The sequence below is a fragment of the Palaemon carinicauda genome, chromosome 40 (assembly GCF_036898095.1).
Source record: "Palaemon carinicauda isolate YSFRI2023 chromosome 40, ASM3689809v2, whole genome shotgun sequence".
In the NCBI taxonomy this organism is placed as follows: Eukaryota; Metazoa; Arthropoda; class Malacostraca; order Decapoda; family Palaemonidae; genus Palaemon; species Palaemon carinicauda.
This window is the reverse complement of record NC_090764.1, coordinates 58,954,776-58,981,108: the sequence shown is the minus strand read 5'-3', so window position 1 is coordinate 58,981,108 and position 26,333 is coordinate 58,954,776. Positions and strand designations below refer to the sequence as shown.

Here is a 26,333-nt window from a genome sequence, read left to right as displayed (position 1 = left end):
TTTGTTTACATTTTTAGTAAGGTTATGACAGTGGTGAATGTTTCGGAGCGAATGCTTTTTTATTTGACTGCAGCTTAAGGCAGTTGTGTGAGAGCTGGATTATATCATTATTATTTTTCGACCAGCGTGGAAGTGTTTTTTGATTTTCAAAGTAAGTACAGTTTTGTTTATCTTTGCTTGTCGTGATTGTGAATGATAGGAACAATTTATTATTTATCTTTGATTATAGTGCGATAGTTCAGTTAGCTAGAAGTGTTCGTAAGTGTTTTTCTTTTTTATTTTGGCAGGCTGCGATTCCTCCTTTGGGGAGAGATTTATGTGAATGTGATTGTTGACGACCTGGCTTGTTTAAGGAATTTGATACGACTGCTCAGATTTGGAATGAATTATTGATGACCTGGATTGTTTAAGGACCTGATTGGATTGCTCTGTGGATCTTGATGAAATAGATGCTGTAACGACCCCGCCCGGTTGAAGGAATTGGTTTGGCATATTGATATATTAGATGATGAGATGATGAGGATGATGATAAGTGCAATTGTGCATTAACATTTTTCAGCGGTCCAGTTGCTGCAGAGTTGTGTTTTTTTGGCTACAAAAGACTGTTGGCCTTGTGCGGACGAAAGTGTCCACTCAGAATTACATATTGGTTGTGCGGTTTAGTTTTAAGTTTTGTTAGGGTTTAAATTTGGTTTATTTGAATTATGTTACGTTTATTGTATGTTTTGTAAGTTGTTAAGCGTTATTTATTTTGAGGGTTTAATTGAATGGTGGGATGATTAAGGCCTGTTTTGTGTTAAGTGTATGATTATTGATAAGTGTGTTTTTTTTGTTTATGTTGAGCGTTATAGTTTGTAAGAAATATATAGTTGTAAGGTTATGTTTTGTTTTTTGTGTCCTTTTGTCTAAGAGTCCAGTTTTAGATAACGTAAGGGGAAAGTATGTGTTGAGGAGACCATTGTCAGTAGGTGTGATTCAGGGTGTGGGGCTTGTTTTTTAACATCCCGCCACACCCCAAGACGGATTACAATCAGAGGCCTGACGTAATGGTTCTTGAGAAGATCTCTTAGGGGACTAAAGAGTCCGAACCATGCTCCAAGGAGGAGGTCTCACTCCGAATGGGGCAGGTACGCTCGTAGCTTCGCATGAGCGAAGAAAGATCCCGCGGGAAGGAAAAGTCTATTCCTTTCAGCCTGAAGGCCAGGGAAAGGCTGAGCGACAGGCTTCACTGCCGAGAGCGGAAAAGAGTTTCCTCCCACCGAAAAGCAATAACTCCGTTATTGCTGGAGTAGAGGCCTCAAGGGAAGAGGTATCTCTCCCACGACACCAACCACAGAAGACTCTCCACTTCGCCTGGTAGACCCCTGCAGATGACTATCGCAGGTGACGCGACCTCCGCTCCCCGACTGTTGCGGGTTGTCTCTTCTTGAGGAGGCGGCGTAGTGTCTCCAGGCGTGAAGCCGAAGCGATGCAACGGCTTGTGAAAGATGTTGTAGCGTGGTTGTTTGAGTAGCCTGTGTCGTGGAAGAAGCTCTCTCGGGAGTTCCGTCAGGGGATGCAGAGGGTCCGGAAACCGTTCTGCGTATAGTCGCAGCGGAGCTCTCAGGGCCATCGAAAGGTTGACAGACAACCTGGTCTTGTTGAGACCCCTTCTCAACAGACAACAATGGTGGGAAGACGTAGGCGTCGATGTCGTCCCACCGTCACCGGAAAGCATCTTGCCAAAGAGTCTTGGGGTCTGAGACTGGGGGAAGAACAGCGGAAGCTTGAAGTTCCAGGCTGTCGTGATCAGGTCCCCCAGGCCAGGACTTGCTGATTACTAGAGGCCAAAGACCCCCAGGTACTCTCTATCTGTGAGGCTCTGCTCAGATTGTCGGAGAGAACATTCCTCTGCCCGGAATGAGCGAGCCGATAGTGGTATTGAGAGGACTTCGGATCATCTCAGTATCTCTACTGCAAGATGCGAAAGTATGAAAATGCGCCTCCCTGCTGGTTGGAATACGCCAGTACCATGAAGTTGTCGCGCGCCGAGCGACTCGGCAGGATCTGTAATATCTGTAGAAGGGCCAGACTACGGCCTCTAAGCCTACCTGAATGATGAGGAGGTACCCTTCATGTCCTGACCATAAGTCTGAACCGGAACATGCCCCCCCCCCCACCCCCTTTCCTTTGACGAGTCTGAGAACAGCATCAAATGTGGGGAAAGAACGATAATATCCACTCCCATCAAGAGGTTCCATAGGTCAACACCCATTGCAGGTCTAAACGTTCCGCTGGTCCCATAGGGGCCAGAAAGTCCGGTTAATCGTTGCTTTGATACCACCGGAACTTGGGCCGCCTCACAGGGAACTTATCCTGAGGCGACCGTTCGGGACTTAGACGGGTCAATGAGGAAAAGAGACCCAGGAAACGTTCCAAGATAGGGCTGAAAGCTCTGCTTGACTGAGAATAGGTACCGCGACTCTCCTCAGCCTTGCCACAGTCAACTGAAGGGAAGGCTCGGAGAAGGAGTCAATATCATGGCTAGATACTCCAGATGTTGAGGCAGAAGTAGAGAAGGCTCCAAGCAAATTACCATGATCCCTCACTCTTGGTAAAGTCGCGGAAGATTGTCCCGGCGTTGAAGAAGGTTGAACCCGAGCCTACCGGAGTTGACCAGACCTCCAAAAAGCGAAGGAGGTGGAAGCCTGCTCCTGAGCGGCCATGAGGAAAGCAGGGAGAGTTCTCTGGGGAAAAACCTGCGACGCCACGGCGGGATCGCCACACTGTATCTTAAGCAGGAATACCTGTAGTCTAGGCTGAATTCCACGAGCTTCCTGGAAGATGGATGGAATGGAACCTGCAAGTACCCGTCCTTCAGATCCAGGGCATAAGGAGTCCTGCAGTCTCGTTACCAGTCTGATCGACTCTGCTGTTCCACGCTGGACGAAGTTTGTTCGACAAACTTGATCATAGCTGAGAGGTCGACGACGGAACTCCCGTCTCAGATGCTTTCCTACGAGAAAGGATCGACTGAAGAAGCCGTCGACGACCCTATGGAGGACCTTCTCCTAGGGCATGGATCCTTCTGCCCAAACGGGCAAACCTCTTGCCGACCCCATGGCATAGAGGCTCAGTGACACTGGATTCGCTGACAGTGACGGAGAGATGGTAAGAGCGAGGCGCGATATCCTTGGCTGAACATGGAGATCGTGCAGGAATCGGCATCGGGAAGCTGTTATCCAGACAGGTAACCTTAGGCATCCCCCCAGCGTGAGACCTGCAAGGGGGGTTGCCAATCCTAGAGTTTGTGAACTCTGCCGCTCCCTCTAGGATTATGCCTCCCCGGGAGAGCCTCCCGTGCTACCTGTCCCTGATAGGAGGGGACTGCTATTGTAAACCTTGTCTTAGCTGCCGTAGCCGGTCCGATAACTTAGGCTGACGAGGCCGAATGAAGAGGCGTCGGAGGCCTGCAGGGTCTGGAAGTAAGCGCCTTGGAGGAGTGAAAACGGAATTCGACTTCCTCCGCACAACAGCTGTCCATGTCTCTGTCCTTGGGCTCAAACAAGCTCTTCCCAAGGATGGAAGAGTGTCTGAGCTTGTCGACATCCACGGATGAGACACCCGAGAGGAAGCCCTCGGTCACTGCGTCTAGATGCTCCAACATCGAGTTTACCCGCAAGTTCGAAACTTGGCGACGGAACGCAAAGGTGCTTGAGCCCGAGAGGAGGAAAGTACCCATGATCTTCCTGGAGCTTCCTTGTACAAAACCTCGGGTCACAACCGAGGAGGGAAAGGCCTGGTAAGCCCCTTCCACGAGATGGTGAAGAGGAAGGGCTAAACCAGTCAACCCTTGCCTGACGGAGAAATCTCGAAAGGAAAACTCCCTGGCAAGACCCTTCCAGGGAATGACGAAGAGGAAGGGTTAACCCAGGTTCTGGCAAGAAGAATGCTGCTCAGACCTCCCTGAAGATTCTTCCTGCTCTTGCACGTGCCATGCTCTGCGTTTACGGGGTGAAGACCATGTTCTGGAAATACGCGCTCCAGAAGACTCGCCAGGCTGGCCGTGTTGCGAAACCCCTACGGGAATCGCGGTCGCAATCGCCCTGGCGCTCGCGCGATGGTAAATCAATGGTTCGCGCGTGGGTGAACGCGGAAGCGCCCGTGCGCGGACACGCAGGAGCGCAGATGAAAGTGCGCGAGGGAGCGCAGAAGGAGGGCGAGCGTGGTTGGAAGGGCAAGAGCTGGCGGTCGGAATCCGATAGTTCATAGGCGAGTGATGACACGTAGGTAAGCAATGGCTACTGCAGGAATCGAGCTGGCGCTCGCGCGATGGAACACCGTTGGTTTGCGCGCGGGCGAACATTGGAGCGCATGCGCGTAGGCGCGCGGGCACGTGGGTGTGCGGTCGCGCGGGCACGTGGGCGTGTGGGCGAGTGCAGGCGGTCGGGAGACCGATGGCCCATAGGCGAGTGAAGGCGCGTTGGCGAGCGGTGGTGCGTTAACAAAACGCTAGCGCGCAGGCGCATAGGAGATCTCTGACGCGTAAGAGACTAGGGATGGATGAATATTTAGCGCGCATCGGGCTAATCAGAAGGCGCGCAGTTGCATCAGGAAGCAGAGCGCTGATGCGAGCTGTCAATCAGGCGATCCTGGACGGTCAGGAAAAACCGTTGGCGCCCATTGGTGCGTGGCAGGAAAGGGCGTGCAGATGTGCGCTGGCGATTGAAGAAAGCTGGCGCACAGAAGGACAGAAGTAAAGGTGAGCGCTGGCGAGCAGGAGGAAGATATACGGCAAGACTCAGTTACCGGAGATCGTGGTCCACAGCAGGCGAGCGCTAGATCGCTACTGATGGTGTCCAGGGGACCTGTAAGGCGTGGAAGATCGATGGCGATCGTCGACGCGCAGGAGATCGCTGAGGAGCAGGCGAATGTTGACGCGTCTGTGGTCGCTGGCGAGCTGGTGATCGGTGGCGAGCAGAAGGGCGACGCGTCGAATCCTGTGCGTACAGTAGCTTTAGAAGCACGCGTAGGCGACCGCGAGCGTTGCTGCGCTGGAACAGGCTGACGAGCCGGATCGCGAGGGCGAGAAGAAGAGTCCTTGTCCAAGACCTGAACCGAAGTTCTAGGTCGCGCGGGCGAACGTGGGCGTGTATCAGAAACTGGAAGCGCAGGTGCGCTCTGATGGGCAGGAGATCTAGAGCGCTCAGGAGACCGATGGCGCGCAGGGTGCACAACAGGAACAGCAGGGACCCGTCGAGGACCTCTTGGAGAGCGCCCTTCTTCAACAGGGTCTGGACTTCTGCCCGAAGGGCTTGCCCCCTTGCTGATCCCATGGCAAGGGAGCTCAATGACACTGGATTCGTCGTCAGGGGAGGTTGAGATGATGTGAACGGGATGCGATATCCCTGACTGGTTACGGAAATCATCCAGGAATTGGCCCCGAGTTGCTGCCACCTGTCTGCGCAACTTTGTAGGCATCCCCCCACTGGTGGACATGAAGGGGGACTGCCAATCCTAGCGTTTGCGGCCTCGGCTGCTCCCTCTAGGATTCTTACCTCCTCTGGAGGACTCTTTGCCTTTCCTATCCTTGACAGGAAAGGGCTTACACACCACTGTTTTCGCTGCTGCCTTTGGTTTCGTGGTCTTGGTCGGACGGGACTGCTGGAGGCTTATAGGGCTTAGATGTCAAAGCCCTATGAAGGAGGAAGTCTTGGCGAGACTTCCTCCACCTCTCAGCGGCCTGTTCCACATCCTTAGGCTCAAACAGGTTCGTTCCTTCTAAGGAAGAATGCCTGAGCCTATTGATCTCAATGCTAGGGACCTTCTAATAATGGAACCTCTCAGCCACCGCATCCCGACGTTTCAGGATGGTGTTCGCCCACAAGTTCGAGACTTGGTGGGCCAGAAACTCGATTGTGCGAGTGCCTGAGAGAAGGAACATCTCCATAGCTTTCCTGGTATGTTCTTTGGAGAAATCCTCTGAGCGTATCAGGATACCTAAGGTCCCTAACCCGTGGCTTGCATAGGACACTTCGCATACTTCTCCTGGTTAAGGATCTTGGTTGCCGAGAACGAGACCTGCCGGTTGGAGTCTCTCTCAAGAGGGACTCCACTGGTAAGCTCTTCCAACGAATGGTGGAGAGGAAGAGCTAAACAAGGCTCCTCCAAGATCTCGAAGTACCTCCTCTGCTGTACGCGAGGAGGTGGGAGAAGCTTGTTGCCGGCACTGGAATGGTTGGAGGAGGACAACTCAGAGAGCTGTACAGCGATCTTGTCCCTGGTACTCTTAACCCCCTGAGACCAGGGCAAAGCCGCACTGGCCTTGGAAGGTTTTTGAGTACCAAATACCCGGTCCAAGACCGTGTCCTTGCCCTCTCGAGGAGGGCTCTCTGGGTCGGCAAACCCATTGAGAGCCCTCAGAGTCAGAACTTGCCAAAACGCATGCTCTGACTCTTGTTGTTCTCCTCCTGACGTTGGGCTTGCAGCGAAGTCTCCTGTCCCCAAAGGCTCTTCTTGGGGAGATTCGCAGACGTTATCTGAGTGGCTAGTTGGCTCCGTCCTTGGTCTTGTAGAGGACTTTGGTACAGTCTTCGAGTCCTTCGACTCCTTCCTGGGAAGGATGTAGGACTCCAACATAGACCGTGGCAAGTTCTTTACCGCCCCTACTCGGGAAGACTTCTCAGTGCGAGGTGGGGTTTCCCTCATTGGTGCGATGGGGGAACGTCTCACCTCACGTGATTTCCCTGAGGACGGAAAGTACTCGTCCGACAGGGAAGGAGAAAAAGTCTGGGGGGGGGGTGAAGGAACCTGCCTCAAGGCTTGCGTGGAGTCAACTTAGCTCTCGGAGAAGTTACCGCGTCCGGAACTCCTCTTTTTCTCTTCAGAGGAGCAGAAACAGCCAAGGATCTGTGATCTAATTCAGAGAGAACAGGCTTGAAAGCCTGCGTAACTGCTCTGATTAGTGCACCAAACCAAGGTTGTTGACCGACAGTCGCGCTGTCAGACACTCCCTCTGGAGGGACAGGGATAGACGGATCCCTGGGAGGAGTCCCCATAGGTGGGTTCACCTGAAAAGAAAAAGGGATCCTGGACCTTTCTGGATGTTTCGCTGTTATGCGTTTGCGGGGAGGGGAATGCGGCGATGGTGACCTTGCCGTGCGTTGTCCAGCAGCCTCGCGTGCGGGAGAATACCAGGGGTGGGGCGCGGGAGAATACCAGGGGTGTGGCGCGGGAGAATACCAGGGGTGGGGCGCGGGAGAATACCAGGGGTGGGGCGCGGGAGAATACCAGGGGTGGGGCGCGGGAGAATACCAGGGGTGGGGCGCGGGAGAATACCAGGGGTGGGGCGCGGGAGAATACCAGGGGTGGCGCGCGGGAGAATACCAGGGGTGGCGCGCGGGAGAATACCAGGGGTCGCGCGCGGGGGAGACTGCTGTTGCGCGTGCGATTGCAAGGGCGCGCAGGGGAATGATGGCGCGTAGGAGCACGTGCGGGAGACTGTAGGCGTACAAGAGAGTGCGCAGGATCAGGGCGTTGAACGCGCGGGCGATAGTTCGTGCGCCCCAGCAGATGTCGTAGGGCGCGCGCGCACGCAGAAGAGATACCCCTGGCGCGCGGTTGAAGCCTGTGCACGTGGGCGCGCGTCAGCATGGTGGCGCGGAACTGCAGGAGAGGATGGGCGCGTATCCTCGTGGGCGAGAGTAGGAGACTGCACGTGTCGGCGCGCTGGACACAGCTATTGGAGCGTTGGCGAGCGCTGGCACGTGGGAGAAGTCACATCCGGCTTCCCAACAGCGCCCAGATCCGAAGATCGTGGGCGCGCAGGAGAGATGATTGCTGTGCATGGGCGCTGGCGCGCGGGAGAGCGCTGGCGCACAGGAGGTTGATGGCGCGCAGGTGAGCGTGGGCGCGCTAGCTCAGGCAAAGCCTGGCGTGCAGGAGAACGTTGGCAACGTTACCAATGATTCACAGTACTACCAACGTTGACAAATGGTACACAGAGTTACCAACGACACGATGACATTACTAGCGCTAGAAATGCTAAATATTTCCACACGTATTTTAAATAATTTTTCCATATAACTATTACATAATATATAAAAAGTACAGAAAGGGCACAGAACCTAACAAACCCACCTAACCTTGCCTAGAAGTACCCCGGTCACAAAACACATATAATGACTATTGAGGAATGACTTACTTTTATGAAGAAACGACAAAACTTGTGGCTTCCATGGGAGTAGACGACTTGTCCCCAAACATGTACCTTTATAGGCAGTAACGGTATAACCACTACGACGATTCTTCTTAGTTTTAGGTATGATGGATTCAGAATTGCAATAAAACACGTGAATATCTTTCCTATAAGATAAAAGAGAACCACACTAGGGGCACTGTAAACGTTGAGGAATTATGTTGTGTGATTTAAGGAAATAATCAACATTAACGGAAGAATCATAAAAATCACCATGGAATTTAGCCACTGCTTTTAGGTACGGAATACTGCAGCCGTTACAAGTTTCTATAACTTCCTCCATCGAAAAATACGAAAAAATAAATCGCACTTGAAATGACGAACGCCTTACTGGGTCAAGGGTTACAATGCAAAAGGGATTGGAGGAGAGGGTATGAACACCTCTCAAAGAGATAAAGGAAGGGGGGGTAGGGAGGTATCTGAATAGGCCTAGGTTGGTGATTGGTTAAGGGAAAAACAAAGGACACTAGCGGGTAAACATGAATGAACTAAATAGGGAAACTAGTCCAGAGAAAGTATTTATGGGCAAAAGAGGAGTGAAAAGGAAATAACCAAAGAAAAGAAATAAAAACAATATAGGAAGATAAAATGGAATGAATGATAACTAATATTGAATGGGAATATAAAATGAGATGATTTTACCGTGAATGAACTGGATAGGGAAACTAGTCCAGAGCAAGTATTTATGAGAAACCAAGGAGAGAGAAGGAAATAACCAAAGAAATAAACCCAATATAGGAAGATAAAATGGAATGTATGATGAATAATATTGAATGGAAATATAAAATGAGATGATAATACGATAATAAAAAGAGTAATTGGGGGAGGGAAAACTTCTGCGCAGGGAGAGTGATATTTGCGCAGACCGAAAACTGGTATGCGCGAACGTACGTACAAATGGGTGATCTACATCAGACGTTGGCAGCACTGGTTTCTGTATTTTTTCATGAAATAATCTTTGAAACGGCTCCTCCAAAGTTTATCCAGTTATACTGTTTTGTATTTTCCTCCGGTTATAATACATACAAAAAGGTAATGTATAGAGAAGAAAAGGCTTGTTTTACGTTTATATATCGATTCCCCAGTATGTTTTCCCCACCCAAAACCCCGAGTTCCCACTGGGGGTCGCCCATTATCGGAGGATATAGGTGTATATATATTTCTGAAACTATTCATTTGCGACGGGAACGAGTGTTATTTTCGAAGGGAGCGTAATTTTTTCTATAAGAAAGAGTAGTTGATTTCCTAGGTTACATTGCCCTGTAATACACTACAATGAAACCACATTGCCCTGTAATACACTACAATGAAACCGCATTGCCCTGTAATACACTACAATGAAACCGGTAAAGTTTTACTGTATTACAGGGTATCATTTCGAAACAGGCAGTGGAACTGGTTGTTGTCTGTTTGCGGTTGAAATGAGAGTCAAATTCGGTTAAATCACATTATTTACTATTAGAAGACATATTGCGTGCTTGAAATGTTTCCCCGTCCGTAAATTTAATTTTACCGAGGGAAGATCTGCTGCCTCATAATGAAGGGGTCATTAACATAAGTGTTATTTAGCTCATGATGTAGCCTACCAGCTTAGGAACTTATGAGTTTTAAGTGAACACAGCAGTAGGGCCTGTTTAGCCGTTGTCTTTATACCATTTGGGTATAACACCCAAGACCCAACAATGCTGCAAGACTCCGGTATTTCTAGGAAGGTTAACTAGTCACAGCTACGAAGGTTGACCTCCTCTCCCGACTTGAACAGAATATCTCACCTTTTGCTTACGGAATGTGAATCCCTTCCAGCTACAGCTCTCTCTGTATTGCTCTTGCTGGGGCTAGCATTCGTTAATACTTCAGGGGCTACGTTCTGCGCCATTTTCAAGTGATGAGAGCAGTGAAATGGGCTGGGTTGTTAGTTTCAGAGGAGTCACTTTAAATCGCAGGACCTTTGTTTACGCCCCAACCATTCAAATCTAGAGTCAATGTTGCCAGCATGGTTCATTCAGAATTTGACCAGTAGATGAATTTTGGTGTTATAAATGATACCTATTGACATCATAATAACATTATCAATTTGATTTTAATGTGAAAATATCTTTTAGATTTATATTCTATACATATCTTATAGGACCTATGGTTGATCGGGAAAATAAATATACAACAACTACGGTCATTAAGATTTGTAGCAACTTATGCTAACATGACCAAGGGACAACTTGCTAACTTGTCAATATTTTAACAAAGACATTAAACTAAAGGGATTTAACCATTTAGAGGGTATGCGTGTTTATTTTGAAGCCTGGCTAAGATATCTTTGGTCTTGTCGTTCTTTTTCTAAAAAGACCACATCGCCCTTGCAGAATTGCATCATAACATTGCCCGTCCTGTCTACGGGAAACCATACTTATACCAGCCTGGCATTTATTGTCCGTTGGATTACAGTATTATTATTATTATTATTATTATTATTATTACTTCAGCTACAACCCTAGTTGGAAAAGCAGGATGCTATAAGCCCAGGGGCTCCAAAAGGGAAAATAACCCAGTGAGGGAAGGAAACAAGGAAAAATAAAATATTTTAAGAACAATGTCAACATTAAAATGAATATTTCCTATATAAACCATGAAAACTGTAACAAAACAAGAGAAAGTTAGATAGAATAGTGTGTGGTGGAAAAAAATGATGGATGAAGTGGGCTGTATACTTAATGTTGTTACTGACTATAAAACCGCTACAAATGTCTTTTCGTAACAACTACCACTGCTCCCTTTAGGCTTCTAAGGAATAACGGGAGATATCTCTCCCCCAATAAACCATTAATTAGTATAACCGATATTCAATAGTACTACGATCATATAACTCTCAACAATAGGACTACACTGTAAGTCCTTTCATCTACTGAGCAGTCCCTACTGACATGAACTCAGTTCATCTCGCGAGTACTCTTGGGTAGATTTTCCGACCTTAGAGGACCGCAGTTTGTAGTCTCGTTATCTATAAGTTGCACAGACTTATTAGTATGAACACCTTGATGTTAAGTACGTATCAGATCAATTCTCAATTACCAACTATACATTAAAACAAGAACATAAATCAATGGAGGATATCGAAACGCACTTGTTAAATTGTAGTCAAACTTTCTTTAAAGGCTAAAAGTTAAATTTTACATAAATGAGTGATTATGCAAAGACAAATTCAAGGGATTTATAAGTCAGTGGCACACTAACAAAATAACGACAAAGTTAAAAGAATAAGGATAAATCACCACTTCTAGTCTTATACACACACACAACCACCACCGTGATCTGCGTAAAGGGAACCTGTGCCTGTGTTGTTTAGTGCTCTGCAAAATAAGATAATTAGTGAGAAATTAACGGGAAATAGTGTAAATTGTGAAAGTCAAACTGAGAGTGAAGTAACGAGTAATTCAAGCAATAACTCAAAGTCGGGACAAAATTGAAATAAGGTAAGATAATATCTTGTGTTCTCAGTCGAGGCAACTCACGTGGTCGGCATATTGGTGTGCTACTGTCTTAAGCACACATTTGAGTATGAGTTGTTTTCAGATGTATTTAAATGGTTTATTGAACACATCTTAGTGGTTTTTAAGTTTTATTGTATATAAACAACTGAGTTAAACATCTCCATCACTGGAGGAAGCTGTGTTGGTCCACATGACCAATTCTGGTGAAGTTTAGATAAGAACTGAACAAATTACTGATATCCCAAAAATCGTACACTTGCTTTAATTTGGATAAGTGACGGAATCGGAAGACACCTGCATCCGGTGACGTCACAAACTTTCACACGAAGAGGCAATGTGTTGACACTAAGAAAGAATGACAACTTAGCATCTTACATCCTGTACACAATTTGAGTTGACCATAGCAAATCTCACGGCCAGCTCTTCCAACCAACATGACATATTACGTCATTTGTTTTAAACATGTAATATTACTATTCTAAATATTACATAAGCTCGGCCAGCTATCTCAATTTTTTTTTTTTACAAAAATTTAACAACAAGCCGAAACATGGTTATTAGGTGTGACTGGACATACGTATCATTCATTGTCCAAAACTAGCTATATCCAACTGAGGACGAATGTCCAAATAGGCACATCAAAACTAATAACAATGCATACAAAAAAGATATTACCAAAGCAAAAAGAAAAATGCATGATAAAACCAAGATCATATATATGGTACATTGCTAGCAAATGATTACATGGTACCAAAAAACAAAACAAATTCTGACTTACAAATGATTCGGTAACTTGATAAAGAATAATTGTTACCTTTGTCAGAAACAAGATACTCAATTTTTAGTGCACAAATACAAATTCCTGGTACGTACACGTACCACGGTTTCGTACATATATATATATATATATATATTTGTATATAGGGCTGATACATTTTATCAGATGCCCATAGATTCTGTTATATATCTTATATATTTTTTTTTTTTTTTTTTTTTTCTCTTTTCTTTTTTAACATTCCGGCTTATATATTTTTATTAGATGCCGAGAGAAAAAAATGATTTATATCCTTTTTTATTTTATTTACTTTTTTAAATGTTTTTTTAAATGTATTTTTAACAATGCAAATGTAGAGAATTTCTTTAATTACATATTACTAGCGTACTAGTCAGCTTTTCATACAAACATCATCCTGACAAATTACTCCCTTAGCGAATGAGGTGGCCACTCATACAGCTTTGAACTGGATCAAGTAAGGGGTATTGTCAGGGCTATTCAACTCGTTCCTCTGTAGCTGCTTGCTGTGCCGTAACCTACGCCAAACAAGGATGTTCACGGCGATAAAAATCAACGCCGTTACCAATAAACCTGCTAGTAATATAGGGTGAAGAATCTCGTTGTAAGTCGGCGACAGGTGGTCCTTTTCGGTAAGTTTCATTAAGCGTTTCGCCACACTTCCTTTATAGGGGAGAGGAAGTGCGGGCGTTGTAGAGGTCCACGTGAAGTTCGCGAAGTAAGCTCGTTCTCTGATGATTGTCCGTAGGCCAGTCACCATGGAATTCGGGGAAGTCCCGATACAGCCATCTGCTGCGACGAAGATGTGGTTGAATGATGTGGATCCGTCAGGGCATGATACATTGAAGCCGTCCTTGTCGTATCGTATCCACGAGCCATTATTTAGTCTGCAATTGAATTCTTTATTGTCAAAGGGATAAAGCTTATCCAGACAATTTTCACTTGTATGGGAGAGAGCACCGTCTAGCACTATACCTAACTCGCATGAATCCATCAAGTTTTTACGGAATTCAAATGAGTCAGCTGTACATATTTTCCTATCCATTGCGTCTGAACAGTGAGTTAATTGATTTAAGTCTTTAATGACCGTATATGTTTCCTTGTCTGGGGAAATCAATACGTGTCCTGTCAAACTGGATATTACTGGATTTGAGTGATTCGTCATGAAAGTCGGAAATGGTGATATCCTGTAAGATTGCCAGGCATCAGAAGAATCAAAGGGAATTGTAATCCTAACCTTGTTATTATCTACGTTTACTGTAATTAGGCTGTAATAAAATTCTAACCTATGTTCGTCTAACAAAGGAACATAGCCTAGTTTATCCCTAGTGTTCTCCAGAACCAATTTTAAGTAACGTATAGGCAACAAATGGGGCGACAATACACCTTTAGTTGCTAACGTGATAGCTTCTACATAATCCTTGGATTTCTCAATGAAATGTGCAATTCTGTTATGTATGTGATCTATCTTTGAATCATAATACGTTAATGTTGCTAACAAATCCTGTACTTCCATAATTTGAACGATATTATCTGAATGTTCATTTAACAAATCCATAATTTTATTGATTGAAGCTAACTGATCCCTTAGTTCTGACATAATCAATTCATCTTTATGAGTCAAGAACTCAATTTTCTTATTTTGATTACTAATTTTAAGACGATTGGAAAGTCCTAAACCTAAACTTGCAACAGACCCAAAGATGCTTAATGCAGCATAAATGAACGGATTCCGTCTTTCTTTTTGTTCGTGTCCTACAGTCCACATCAAAAGGTCATAAGCCAAAGATCCTGTCTCTCCAGTCTTATTTTTTAAGTCATCAGATAGCATCTCTGCAACTTTTAATGTTGATCCAAGCAAACTCTTAGTAGTCAAATGAAAATGTCTCCTATGCAACTCATCCAATGATGCAGAAAACCTTGAAATGGCGGTTCTTAAGCTAGTGACATCATTCTCTTGAAGAAAAATTGCTTGCATATGCACTTCGACAATTACGTTGGTTGATGTAATAAAAATGTCTTCTTGTCTTTCAACTATATTTCCATATTTAAAATATATATTCTTAGTCTTAGAACTCATCCCATACGAAAAAAATGTCTGAGCGAACAATATCACTCCCAACAACAAAAAATTCATCTTGGAAACCTGTAACGAGAAAAAATATATGTAATTACTCCTGTATTAAAAAGAAAACTTTTTAGTTACAAAAATTAAAATTTTTCCTCACTTCTTTTTAATTTCTTATGTGAGACAATGGTACTATTCTCTCATCCGTGGGTTGGGCTACGTTTTGAATTCTAAACCTATTGGCCGTTAATATTTCCAAAATGTTAAATGGGCCTTCAAACTTAGGTGTTAGTTTATAGTTGAGCCCTTTTCTGACATTGATTTGAATATAGATGTTATCACCCACGGTATATGTTTTAGTTGGTTTCGCTATTTTATCATGATTCCTTTTCATTATGATTTGTGATTCTTCTAAATTCTTTCGAAGGATATCATATCGACTTATACTTGCATTTATACATTCTTTTAAAGGATTTGATAGATTAGTTGTAGGCGTTAATACATGGAAAGGTGTTCTAACTGGGGTACCATACAATGCTTCATGCGGTGACATTTTAATTGATATATGATATGAATGATTCAGAGTACTCAGTGCCGCCGGTATTGCAATATCCCAGTTGGGGTCTGATCCCCCTAGTGTTACCCTTAATATATTTAATATCTTCCTATTTGCTCTTTCCACTAGCCCATTCGACTCTGGGTGATATATCATGGTATTAACCTTCTTTATGTTGAGGAATTCACACAATGAGATAAGAAAGTGATTATTAAATTCACCACCCGAGTCTGAGATTATCATGTGTGGAATTCCATGTTTACAAATGTAACACTCGTAAAACTTCCTAGCGCATTCAATCGCAGTTTTAGTTTTAAGCGCTATTAGTTCTGTATATCGAGTTAAAGCATCTATAATTACTAAGAGGTGCTTATTCCCTCTGTCTGACTCGTAAAATCCTGTTAACAAATCTAAATGTATTCTTTCAAAGGGTTGATTGGGAACAGGATAAGCTCCTAAGCTAACAGGTGTTTTCGTATGCCCTTTGTTTTCCTGACATGTGCGACAATTAGCTATGTGTCTTTTTATATCTGTAAGCATTGTATGCCAATAAAACAATGATTTGGCTTTCTGTGACATTAATGAGAACCCAGGGTGTCCATGTAATGGATTTGAATGCAACCAATTCAGGACAGTGGAAACAAGTGAGTTTGGTACTACTACCTGGTCGTTAGTTACATGTGGTGTATTGCGGGTTTTCCTTGTCGCAGTCCTACACAGAATATTATCTTTGATTACATAATTCTGCTGCTTATACTTTATATATTCTTTTTCTTTATGATTGCCTTTCAAAGCATTTATAATTGTTTCTATTTTCTGATCTTTTCTTTGCTCAGTCTGTAACAATTCAGCACTCCAGCCTAAATCTTCTTGTTCAGATATTGTTTTTACAATAGGCATGGATGTTGATATATCTATTAATTCAGCTAAAGACTCCGTACAAGATGACACGGGGTTGCGTGATAATGCATCCGCAATGATATTTGCTTTCCCAGGTAAATACCCGATTCTTGCGCCAAAATCTTGAATGATTAAATGCCACCGAGTTCGTTTAGGGCTGTGATTGAAGCCTTTAAAGAACTCTGTTAGTGGTTTATGGTCAGTAAGAACCTTAACGGGATAACCGTAAATTATGAACTTAAAATGCACTAGCGAATTAACAATAGCTAGTCCTTCCTTGTCTATTACTGCATACTTACTTTCGGAAGTTCTCAATTTTCGAGAATAGAAAGCTATCGGGAAAAACTGTTTATCATATTGCTGAAGCAATACCCCTCCTACTCCTAAGTCTGAGGCGTCTGTTGCAATGAAGAATTCCTTACCGAAGTCAGGAAATTTTAAGATAGGAGAACTACACAGTTCATCTTTCAAAGTATTAAACGCCTGTTGATGTTGCTCAGACCATATGAAATCTACGCCCTTCTTCGTAAGATCAGTTAAAGGAGCGGCTATTATTGAATAGTTGCGTATAAAACGCCTGTAATATCCACTACAACCCAGAAATTGCTGTATTCCCTTGACATTAGTAGGTATGGGAAAATTACGTATAGCCGACACCTTATCATGGACTACTTTAAGACCTTGGCTTGACACCATGAAACCCAAATATATCAATTCTGTTTTGAAAAATTCACACTTACTAATCTTTACCCTTAAGTTATGTTGTCTTAATCTCTGTAGTACTAGTTCTAACTTACGTAGATGTTCCTCTAAGGTGTTGGAAAAGATTACAAGATCATCCATATAGGCATGCAATATATCCCCTAACAAGTCTCCAAACACTATGTTAATCATTCTTGTAAATGTTATAGGAGCACAACGTAAACCAAAAGGCATCCGTAAAAATTCATAATGTCCCCTGGCTGTGCTGAAGGCTGTGTATGGGATACTATCTTCTTCTAATGATATCTGGTGAAAGCCTTTAAGTAAGTCCAAACTGGTAAAATATTTATTCTGACCTAACAAAGACAAAATATCGTCAGTACATGGCACTGGGAATCGATCAGGGATCGTTTCCTCGTTTAGACGACGAAAGTCGACGCAGATACGCCATGTTCGATCTTTTTTCGGTACAACTATTAAAGGAAAATTATAAGGGCTATTTGATTTTCTAATGACTCCTTCCTCTAACATTTTACCTACTTCATCATTTATTTCATTCTGGAATTTCATAGGGAGTCTGTACGAGGGTACATATATAATTTTCTGTTTGTCTTTTAACCTTATTTGATGCTCGATCACATCTGTTTTCCCTAAGGATCCATCCGTAGTGGAAAAGACATCTGTATATTTATTTAAAAGTTCAAAAATTTTCTGCTGAATTTCTTCGTCTTGAATGTCCTTACTGATTTTATTTTTAATAGATCGTAAAAGGGATTCATCCGCAACTGATTTAGAGTGATTGATTTCAGCAACGGTAAGAATACGATGTTTATAAACTTCTACATCCAAGATATGTTGATTTTTGTGAATTACTAAAGTGTTATTTAAATGATTACAGACTTCGATATTACATTGCTGATGTGAGCCTACTGTATAAATAGCTTGTGTGACAGACAATCCGTTGGTTTTCAAAGTATCGGAAAGGATTAATATTTCAGATCCCGGTAGTGTTTTCTTTATTTGCACTATTAAATTCGAAGGTATGTTTGGTTCGATATATTGCGTGCAAGATGATATTACGGGTGAACGAGAATTCTGCTGGGTCGCGTGTATTATTTCTTTATTAGTGAGATAAGTTATTGGTTCTTCAACGTACGTTACGGTTACATTTGTCGTCTCCTTTTTATCCAAAACTGACTTTAAAGTATTAGAAGACTTATAGAATTTCCCTTTGATATACACGCCGTGCTTTGCAGGAGCTAAGATAATGTTTTGATTTCCCATAGATGGGTATCCTATAATTACAGCTGGATACATATTAATGTTTTTCACAACAACAAATGTATCGGCAAACGTGCGATTACCGACTCTGAACTGAATATGAGTTATGCCTATGACGTTTAATTCATTATTTCCTATACCTGAAAGTCTGATTCCTGATTTTTCAATCGGAAAGTTCGAAAACAACAAATGATGCGTCTTCAAATCCATAATATTACGTGGACTACCAGAGTCAAAAAATAACGTAAAGGATTTGTGTTCTAAATTTACAGCATATAAGGTTGGCCGTAACTCATTTTGGCTTATTATTGTATGAATTCGTTGCAAATCTACGGGAGCATGCACTGTTTTACTTAATTCGGCCGTGTGTTTCATAGGAAAATCTATTGTCTCACAATTATCTGATAAAACATTAAATTGATTATTCAATACTATTGATGTTGACATAAATGACCTTGACCCAACATCACTCTCTTCCCCTCTAGAGTTAACTATGTGGTATTTGCTTTGCTCTGCACATTCTGAAAATTAGGCTGACTTTGCGAGGTCTGGTTTGACGGCCCAGGCTCAGCGATATTTGAAGAAGTGTTTGTTTGTTTCGGACTCTGAACTGCATTGACATTTTGTTGTTTCTTCTTATTGTTAAAATGAGGATTTTTCTTTTTATTTCCATATGGAACTGACTGTGGAATTGACTGTGTATTTCTAGGATATTGTTGTGTCTTACGCGCGTAACATTGACTATAAGAATGTGATCCTGTGTTGTGAACTGAACAAAATTTCGTTCTACAGTCTGCGCTTATGTGACCTTGACGTTTGCAGTTGTAACACGTCACTCCCGCTACTGGATTATTAATTACGTTCACTGTTTGTGGTTTTGTTTCATTCTTAGCAAAAACTTGAGTTAACACGGGATCGAGATCTGGACACTTGGACATGTGCTTCTTTATCTGTTTATAGACATCCAATTCCGTACTGGCAGGCATTAACTTCTTATCAAAGCACCGCACTAAAGCTTCAGGCAACATAAGTGTCATGCAAGTTAAATACATTAATCGTAAAAAATCTTTCACGGAGATATTATCGTTAGTAACCCAAGTGGAATTACCTAAAATGTCCTGATATTCGTTAAGCCTATCAGCTATGAGAGCTGCTCTCTCAACAACATTAAGCCGATTCATAGTGGCTTGATTAAGTGTATTTCGTAACGTTAACACTACATCCAAAGCTTCCTCACCCCCATAGATCGCGCGTAACCTAACTTTGAAATCATCCCAAGTAACTGCTTCCTGAAATGAAACACCTCTTAAATACGCACTCGCATCCCCCTTAGAAAAATCTATAAAACTTTTAGCTTCTTGTAATTGTACAAAAGGATCTACGATTTGTTTGGCATTTAAATGGGCATCAACGGATGAAATCCATGACTCCACATTTTGTGGCAAGAACCCGTTGACACGGCCTTGAAAAGGAAGGATTGCTGACCTGGCATTTACAAGCGTCACAATTGGAGGAGGATTAGCCTGGCCTACACCACTAGGTCCAGGGGTAGGGCTGACAGGAGGAGCCATGACTGCTGTATTCTTTTTTTTTCTATCTCTTTGACCCCTTTCAATCCTATCAAAATATCTATATGAGTACAGACGCCCACTGCGTAAACGCATATGTATAATAAAATTCCCCCAACAATGTTACTAATCCCAATACATTTCCCCCCAAGAGTTTATGAAAGAAAAAGGAATTAGCACAAAGAAAGAAAAATTCTAAATGAGAATTCGGAGTTTCTTATAACAAAGTTTAGGAATTCACTCACCCCAGTAATAATTGACTAACGACTTGTGATAACTACACTTCACTGCACAAACTGAAATGAATACAAAATCTTTGTACTTAGCTTATATATGAAGTCGAGTCGTCTCTCTCTCTCTCTCTCTTGATGTTTTGTTAGCGATGTCTCGTTCTAGTTTCTTGTAGAATGTAGGTCTTCCTGGATATGTTTTGCAATAGTTGAATGCCAGTCCTTGGGTTTCCTAGGATGTTGATTGAAGATTCTATTTGTATACTAACATATGTTGGTGTTAGCATTTCCGTTGGACTTAGTCAAAATTGTAGATTTTTGTAGATAGTTCTGAGTTCTTGAAGATCTTTATCAGGTATTACAGCTTTTATTTTGAAGTCTTGAAGATCATTCTTTGGTTTTACAGCTTTTATGTTGAAGTCTTGAAGATATATCTCTGGTTTTACAGCTATTTATTTTGAAGTCTTGAAGATATTTCTCTAATTCTTAGAGTTTAATCGCTGTCTTTGAGTTTAATCGCTGCCACCATTTATTGGTGTGCTACTGTCTTAAGCACACATTTGAGTATGAGTTGTTTTCAGATGTATTTAAATGGTTTATTGAACACATCTTAGTGGTTTTTAAGTTTTATTGTATATAAACAACTGAGTTAAACATCTCCATCACTGGAGGAAGCTGTGTTGGTCCACATGACCAATTCTGGTGAAGTTTAGATAAGAACTGAACAAATTACTGATATCCCAAAAATCGTACACTTGCTTTAATTTGGATAAGTGACGGAATCGGAAGACACCTGCATCCGGTGACGTCACAAACTTTCACACGAAGAGGCAATGTGTTGACACTAAGAAAGAATGACAACTTAGCATCTTACATCCTGTACACAATTTGAGTTGACCATAGCAAATCTCACGGCCAGCTCTTCCAACCAACATGACATATTACGTCATTTGTTTTAAACATGTAATATTACTATTCTAAATATTACAGGCATACCTGATTTAAAAAACACACGAGAAAACAACAGCAAAGAAAAGTTAATTAAATAATTAGTCTAGGGGATAACAGCCAGGACTCACAAGAAAGTAGACTTATAGACATAGGTGATAGCAGGAATATTATAGAAGGAAAGTCGGGGGAAGACGTAGAGCTTGATACAATGGTCACGTCCACACAAAAAGAGTGTAGTGATTCAGACCAATGTGCCAGCTGTACTCTAGAGTTGGGCCCGGACGATGAAAGCGCAGAATGCGATAAATGCAAGGAGTGGTACTGCCTCCAGTGCATTAATTTAGCAACCACAACAAAAAGCCAACAAAAAACTCTGATCAAAACTATCAAAATGACAGAAAAGATTGATGGGCTTTTCTGGTTTTGTGCAGGCTGCTCAGTAGAAACAAAACAATTCCTGATGGGAAAATGTTGTGACGGAAAAGACAAAAACAAAAAAGGAGAAAATTTAATGTCAGAGTCGCAAATGAGAAGCCACATAAATTTGATGTCAAAATTGCTGGAAGATAACTGCTACAAAATCAGTTCACGAGATGCTGAAATAGAAATGCTTAAAAAAGAGTGTCGGAACTATAAAGATGAACTAGAATTGTGCCTAGGTGAACTGGCTGACCAGAAACGAACAATAGGGAACCAATGGTCCCTCATTGAGGACTTGAAGATCATCAACAGAAAATTAATAACAGAGGGCAAAGTAGAGGAGTTGGCAAATGAAAGGGCAACTAGTTTAGAAAGAACAGAGACAACAGAGGGGGAAAATTCAAAGTCAGGTGAAAATAATTCAGTGGTAAATAATGAAGAAAGCAAAGATGAAATAAGTAACGATGGAAAAGAGAAAGAACAGAATGAGATTCCCTCAGAAAAACGGAAAGAAAAGACCCCCAAAATATGCTATTACTTTAGAAAGGGAATCTGTAAAAAAGGACGATCATGCGACTTCCTCCACAGACGCAGCCAGGAAGGTGAAGATAACCCTCAGAGAAACGAGATGAGGAAGCATATTCAGTGTAAGTTTTACAAAGAAGGCAGGTGTAGGTTAGGCAGGGAGTACAAATATGGTCACTGGGAAAAGAAAATGGTCAACAAAATAAACTATGGGAAAGATGGATCGAAAATATGCAGAGATTATGTGAACGGTACCTGCAAAAGAGGCCATACATGCTCATTCAGGCACTACAATGTTAGATTCAAAGAAACCAGATCAAAATTTAGAGGAAACGAGGAGCAGTATGAACATATAAAGGGGGAAAAAGTAAAGAATCAAGTAAGCAACGGTCCAAGTAGAAAAAGGATGGAAAACCAATTAAATTTTTTAAATTCAAGAATGGAGGAAATGGGGAGATTGATACAAGAAATAAGGTACGAAAAAGCATACAACCCGAGTCAACACAACTTGACGTGGGCAGAAAAGGCAGTGAGAAACCCCAACACAGCCCTAGGAATGGACTTCATGATACCACAGGGTGGTCAAGGAAGAACAGGTCGTTGCCTGTAAAAATGGAAGAGAAAAGAAGAAATAAAAAGAGAAGAGGAAAAAAGAAAGCAAAATTTTACAAAGCTTTCAAGATCTATTACATTAACATAAGGGGCATAAAATCAAAAGTGGACTCGCTAGAGGAAATAATAGAAAAAGTTAAACCAACTGTTATTTGCATCACAGAAACCCATCTGAAGGAGGAAGAAAATTTGAAGATAGCAGGTTATAGGGTCTTTAATAATAATAGAAAATCAAACGGAGGAGGAGTGTTGATTGCAATAAAAAATGAATTGCAAAATGTAACGGTGGAAATAAAAAGCGAAAATCAGGGTCACGAGTCTCAATGGGTAAAAATTGATAATGGGAAGACTAAAGTCAGATTAGGAGTAATCTATGCCCCACAAGAAAATAAAACAAAGTCAAGCCATTTAGAAAATATGTACAAGTCTATTAAAGACGAAATAATGATAGCAAATAGCAGAGAAGAAAAAGTAATTGTAATGGGAGACTTCAACTGTAAAGTAGGAAGCATAATAAAAAACAATAGTAATGAGATTACAAAATCAGGCAAAATGTTAAGAGATTTAGCAGAGGTGTCCAACATGATAATTGCAAATAACAACCCGAAATGCAGAGGGACTTGGACGAGAATTGAAAAAGAGAAGAAATCAGTGATAGATTATGCTCTAGTTAGAGAAGAAGACGAAGAAGGTATTAGGAGCATGGTAATTGACGAAGAGAAATTGATAACACCCTACAGAATATCAAAAGAAATGGTGTATTCTGATCACTGTGCCATCCTACTCGAAATGAATTGGTTGACCCTAAACAAGAAAGAAAGAAAGGTAAGATATAAAATAGTCTGGAACCATTTAAAAGTCCACAAAGATAAAAAGGAACTCATAAAGATTGCCAAAGAAAAAGCTAATATAAGAATAAAATATTCAAAAGGGCAAAAAAAGTGCAAGAAATATTAAGAAAATGTAGTGTAAAAGAGACAAACAGAAAAAACAAGAGGTCCAAGGAATTAAGGAAATTAATGAAACTTAAAAGAACCTTAAAAAAGAATTGTATTAATGTTGGAAAGGAAAACAATGAGGTTAAGAGAAGAATGAAAGTACAGGAGAGCCTTGTAGACCTATACATACAAGAAGAAAAACAAAAAGAGGAAGGTTTAAGAATAATCAAGCAAGTAGAAGAAATCAAAGCAAAAGGAGGTATGAACAGCACAGCCTTCTGGGAATTCAAGAAGAAAGTGGATGGAAAAAATGCCAGTAAATGTACAGCAATCAGAGGAAAGGGTGGAGAAATAATAGAGGATGTTGAAGAAATAAAGAAAGAATATGAGAAATTCTACAGTGATTTATTTAAGCTAGAAAATCCCCAAAGTGAAGAAGAGACCCTGGCAGAAGAAATCAACAACATGTTTGATAAATGGCTGTCAGGAAGTGACAGAGTGAGATCCAGCAAGGAAGAGAAAATAACATATCAAGAAGTAGAAGCCATCATAAAAAGCCTGAAAGACAAATACACAATGGACAGGCAAGGATTGAACAATGTTGTGATTAAAATGATGGGGAAAGAAATAATAGAAAGTCTGAAGCTGATACTCACAGAAATTGACGAAAGCATATGTATCCCTAAAGAGTGGGAAGAGATGTGGATACTTTCAATCCACAAAAAGGGAAATAAAATGGAACTAGAAAATAAAAGAGGCTTATTTATTACAAGCATAATTAGTAAAATATACGAGAAAATAAGGATGATAAATATAAGGACAGATTCAAAGAAGAGATGAGTCGATTCCAGTGTGGAGGCATTGAAGGAAGATCTACGGCCGATCATCTGCTTACACTAAATGCAGTAATAGACTATAACGCCTACTTGGGAGGGTCGACATACGTATGGTTCTGTGATGCGTATAAGTGCTTTGATAAGCTAGACCTAAAGGACTGCATAAAAGAAATGGGAAAAATGATAGGATGGAAAGAAGCATTGATAGTTAAAAAAATGAATGAAAAAGGTAGGGCAGCCATCAACTGCCCAGCAGGTACAACAGAAGATATAACGATTGAAGGAAATGTTAGACAAGGAACTATATATGGACCCAAGCTATGCAGTATAGCAACTGACAAAGTTAATAGCATTAGCAGAAAAAATATCACATTGATAAGAAATATTGAGATTGAATCACTTGTATTTGTAGATGATATAATGTTTCCCTCAGGAAGGAAAGATGGTATCGAAAGTGCCATAAGTAACTGTCATAGCCTAGAGACCCTAAAGAAATTCACTATAAACACCAACCCCAAAAAATCGGGTGTATTAAGAATTAACAAAAGAAAGAATGAGAAAGAGGTGGAGATTGAAACAAAAGTGAAGAACGGAAAAGTAAGTTTAGTTAAGGAATATAAGTATCTGGGTGAATGGTATACAGAGAAGGGAAACAAAGAATTGAGTATCAGTAAAAAAACCCAGAGGGTTGCATATATGACCCAAGAAATAAGAAAATATGGGGATACGAGAAAAGTTGGAAAGATGGCATTGGAAGTCAGAAAGAAAATATATGAAACAGTAGTAGTACCAACAATATTTGCCAACGTGGAGACCTGGAGTGTAATTAGGGACAAAGATATGAAAGATCTAGAAAACCTCCAATACAAAATAATAAGAAATATGTATGAACTACCTGTGAGTACTCCATATTGGGGCATACTTGCAGAAACAGGAATATGGCCGGTGTCCTGCAGAATAGAATATAAGAAATTAATGCTCTTCCATAACATCATAAACTCCGAGGAAAAAAGATTAGTAAGAGAGATAATTGAAGATCAGTTGAAGAACCCGTATGGGAAGTGCTGGAGCAAGAGCGTAGAAGAAATCTGCAGTAAATATGGGATGGAAGTGGAAGAAATAAGAAGTTGGGGGAAAAGGACCCTGAAAAAAAGAAATCAAGAAAAGAATTATAGAAAAAATAGAAGAAACTATTGAAGAAAAAAGAAAATAATGAAAAAATTAAGATTTATTAAAGGAAATGGCCCTATGCCTTATATCAGAGAAATGTATCTGGATAAGGCATCCCTTGTGATGAAAGCAAGATTAAATATGCTCAACTTAAAAGCAAATTTCAGGGGAAAATATGATGACAATTTGTGTGATTTATGCAAAGAGGAAGAAGACACCACCGAACATTTATTTTTATGCCCAAAGTTAGAACAGCCAAAGAATCTAGAAATAAGTTTAGGTACGCTGAAAAATCCTAGCAGGGATCTGGCTGCATTTATAGATAGGGCAATGAATATAAAAGAAGAGTTTAAGAAGCCCAAACTGATTACCGCAACAAGTTGCCAAAACTGATGATAGCAAGGTGTTATCCTATCCAATTTCAAAGTATAAGGGAATAAAAGTAAAGATTGAGAACCTCATTATGATATTAATTTATTTAAGGCACAGATGATATAAACTTAATAACAATGATAAGAATAAGCTTAGAAGCTTTGCACCTATCTATAAAGAGATAGAGTGCCCGCAAACTTACTTTGCGGAGTGAGCAATAAGGAACCAGGAACCAGGAACCACGACACCCGATAGCGGATCAGCTCAAAGTTTGAGACAGGCCCTGAGCAAAAGCTGTCTCCTTTCTCTATGCCCTGTTTGTTAATAATAATAATAAGAATAGGGAATATGGGGGAAAGGAAGAGTACCCCTGGATACAATCCAGTTAATAGCTCAAAGGCAGGTACTCGGTATGGGAAAGATTAAGGAAATAGGAAGTAAGAGAAGTACAGGATAAGAATAAAAGAGAGGGGCAGACCCTCTTGCGATACTCTTCGTCGTGCATTTAGATTTTATACGAGGAAAGGAGACAAATTATACAAATACACAGTACTGTATATAAAACTGCCTACAAGATTTACATCAACTCAAAAAACCTTGAAGCAAATTCAAAAATCAACATAAAAACAAAATCAAAACACACAGCATACAATTTTAAACACATTTTTTAAATGTAATTAGCTGATTGGT

The 26,333-nt window shown here is 41.6% G+C and overlaps 2 protein-coding genes across 2 annotated transcripts in view; one reads left to right on the top strand and one right to left on the bottom strand.

The window, feature by feature from the left end:
• Positions 1 to 10,220, bottom strand: part of vih (ubiquitin conjugating enzyme vih) — a 123,410-nt gene extending 113,190 nt beyond the window's left edge. Inside the window, exon 1 of the mRNA XM_068363786.1 lies at positions 10,009 to 10,220. Within this exon, the coding sequence (XP_068219887.1) occupies positions 10,009 to 10,112 (104 nt within the window). The 5' untranslated portion in view covers positions 10,113 to 10,220. The remainder of the gene's footprint in view (positions 1 to 10,008) is intronic.
• A 918-nt stretch (positions 10,221 to 11,138) lies between these two features.
• The window catches only part of LOC137632053 (zinc finger protein 501-like), an 81,677-nt gene continuing 66,482 nt past the window's right edge, over positions 11,139 to 26,333 (top strand). Inside the window, exon 1 of the mRNA XM_068364030.1 lies at positions 11,139 to 11,275. The gene's annotated coding sequence lies outside the window, so the exon portion shown is untranslated. The remainder of the gene's footprint in view (positions 11,276 to 26,333) is intronic.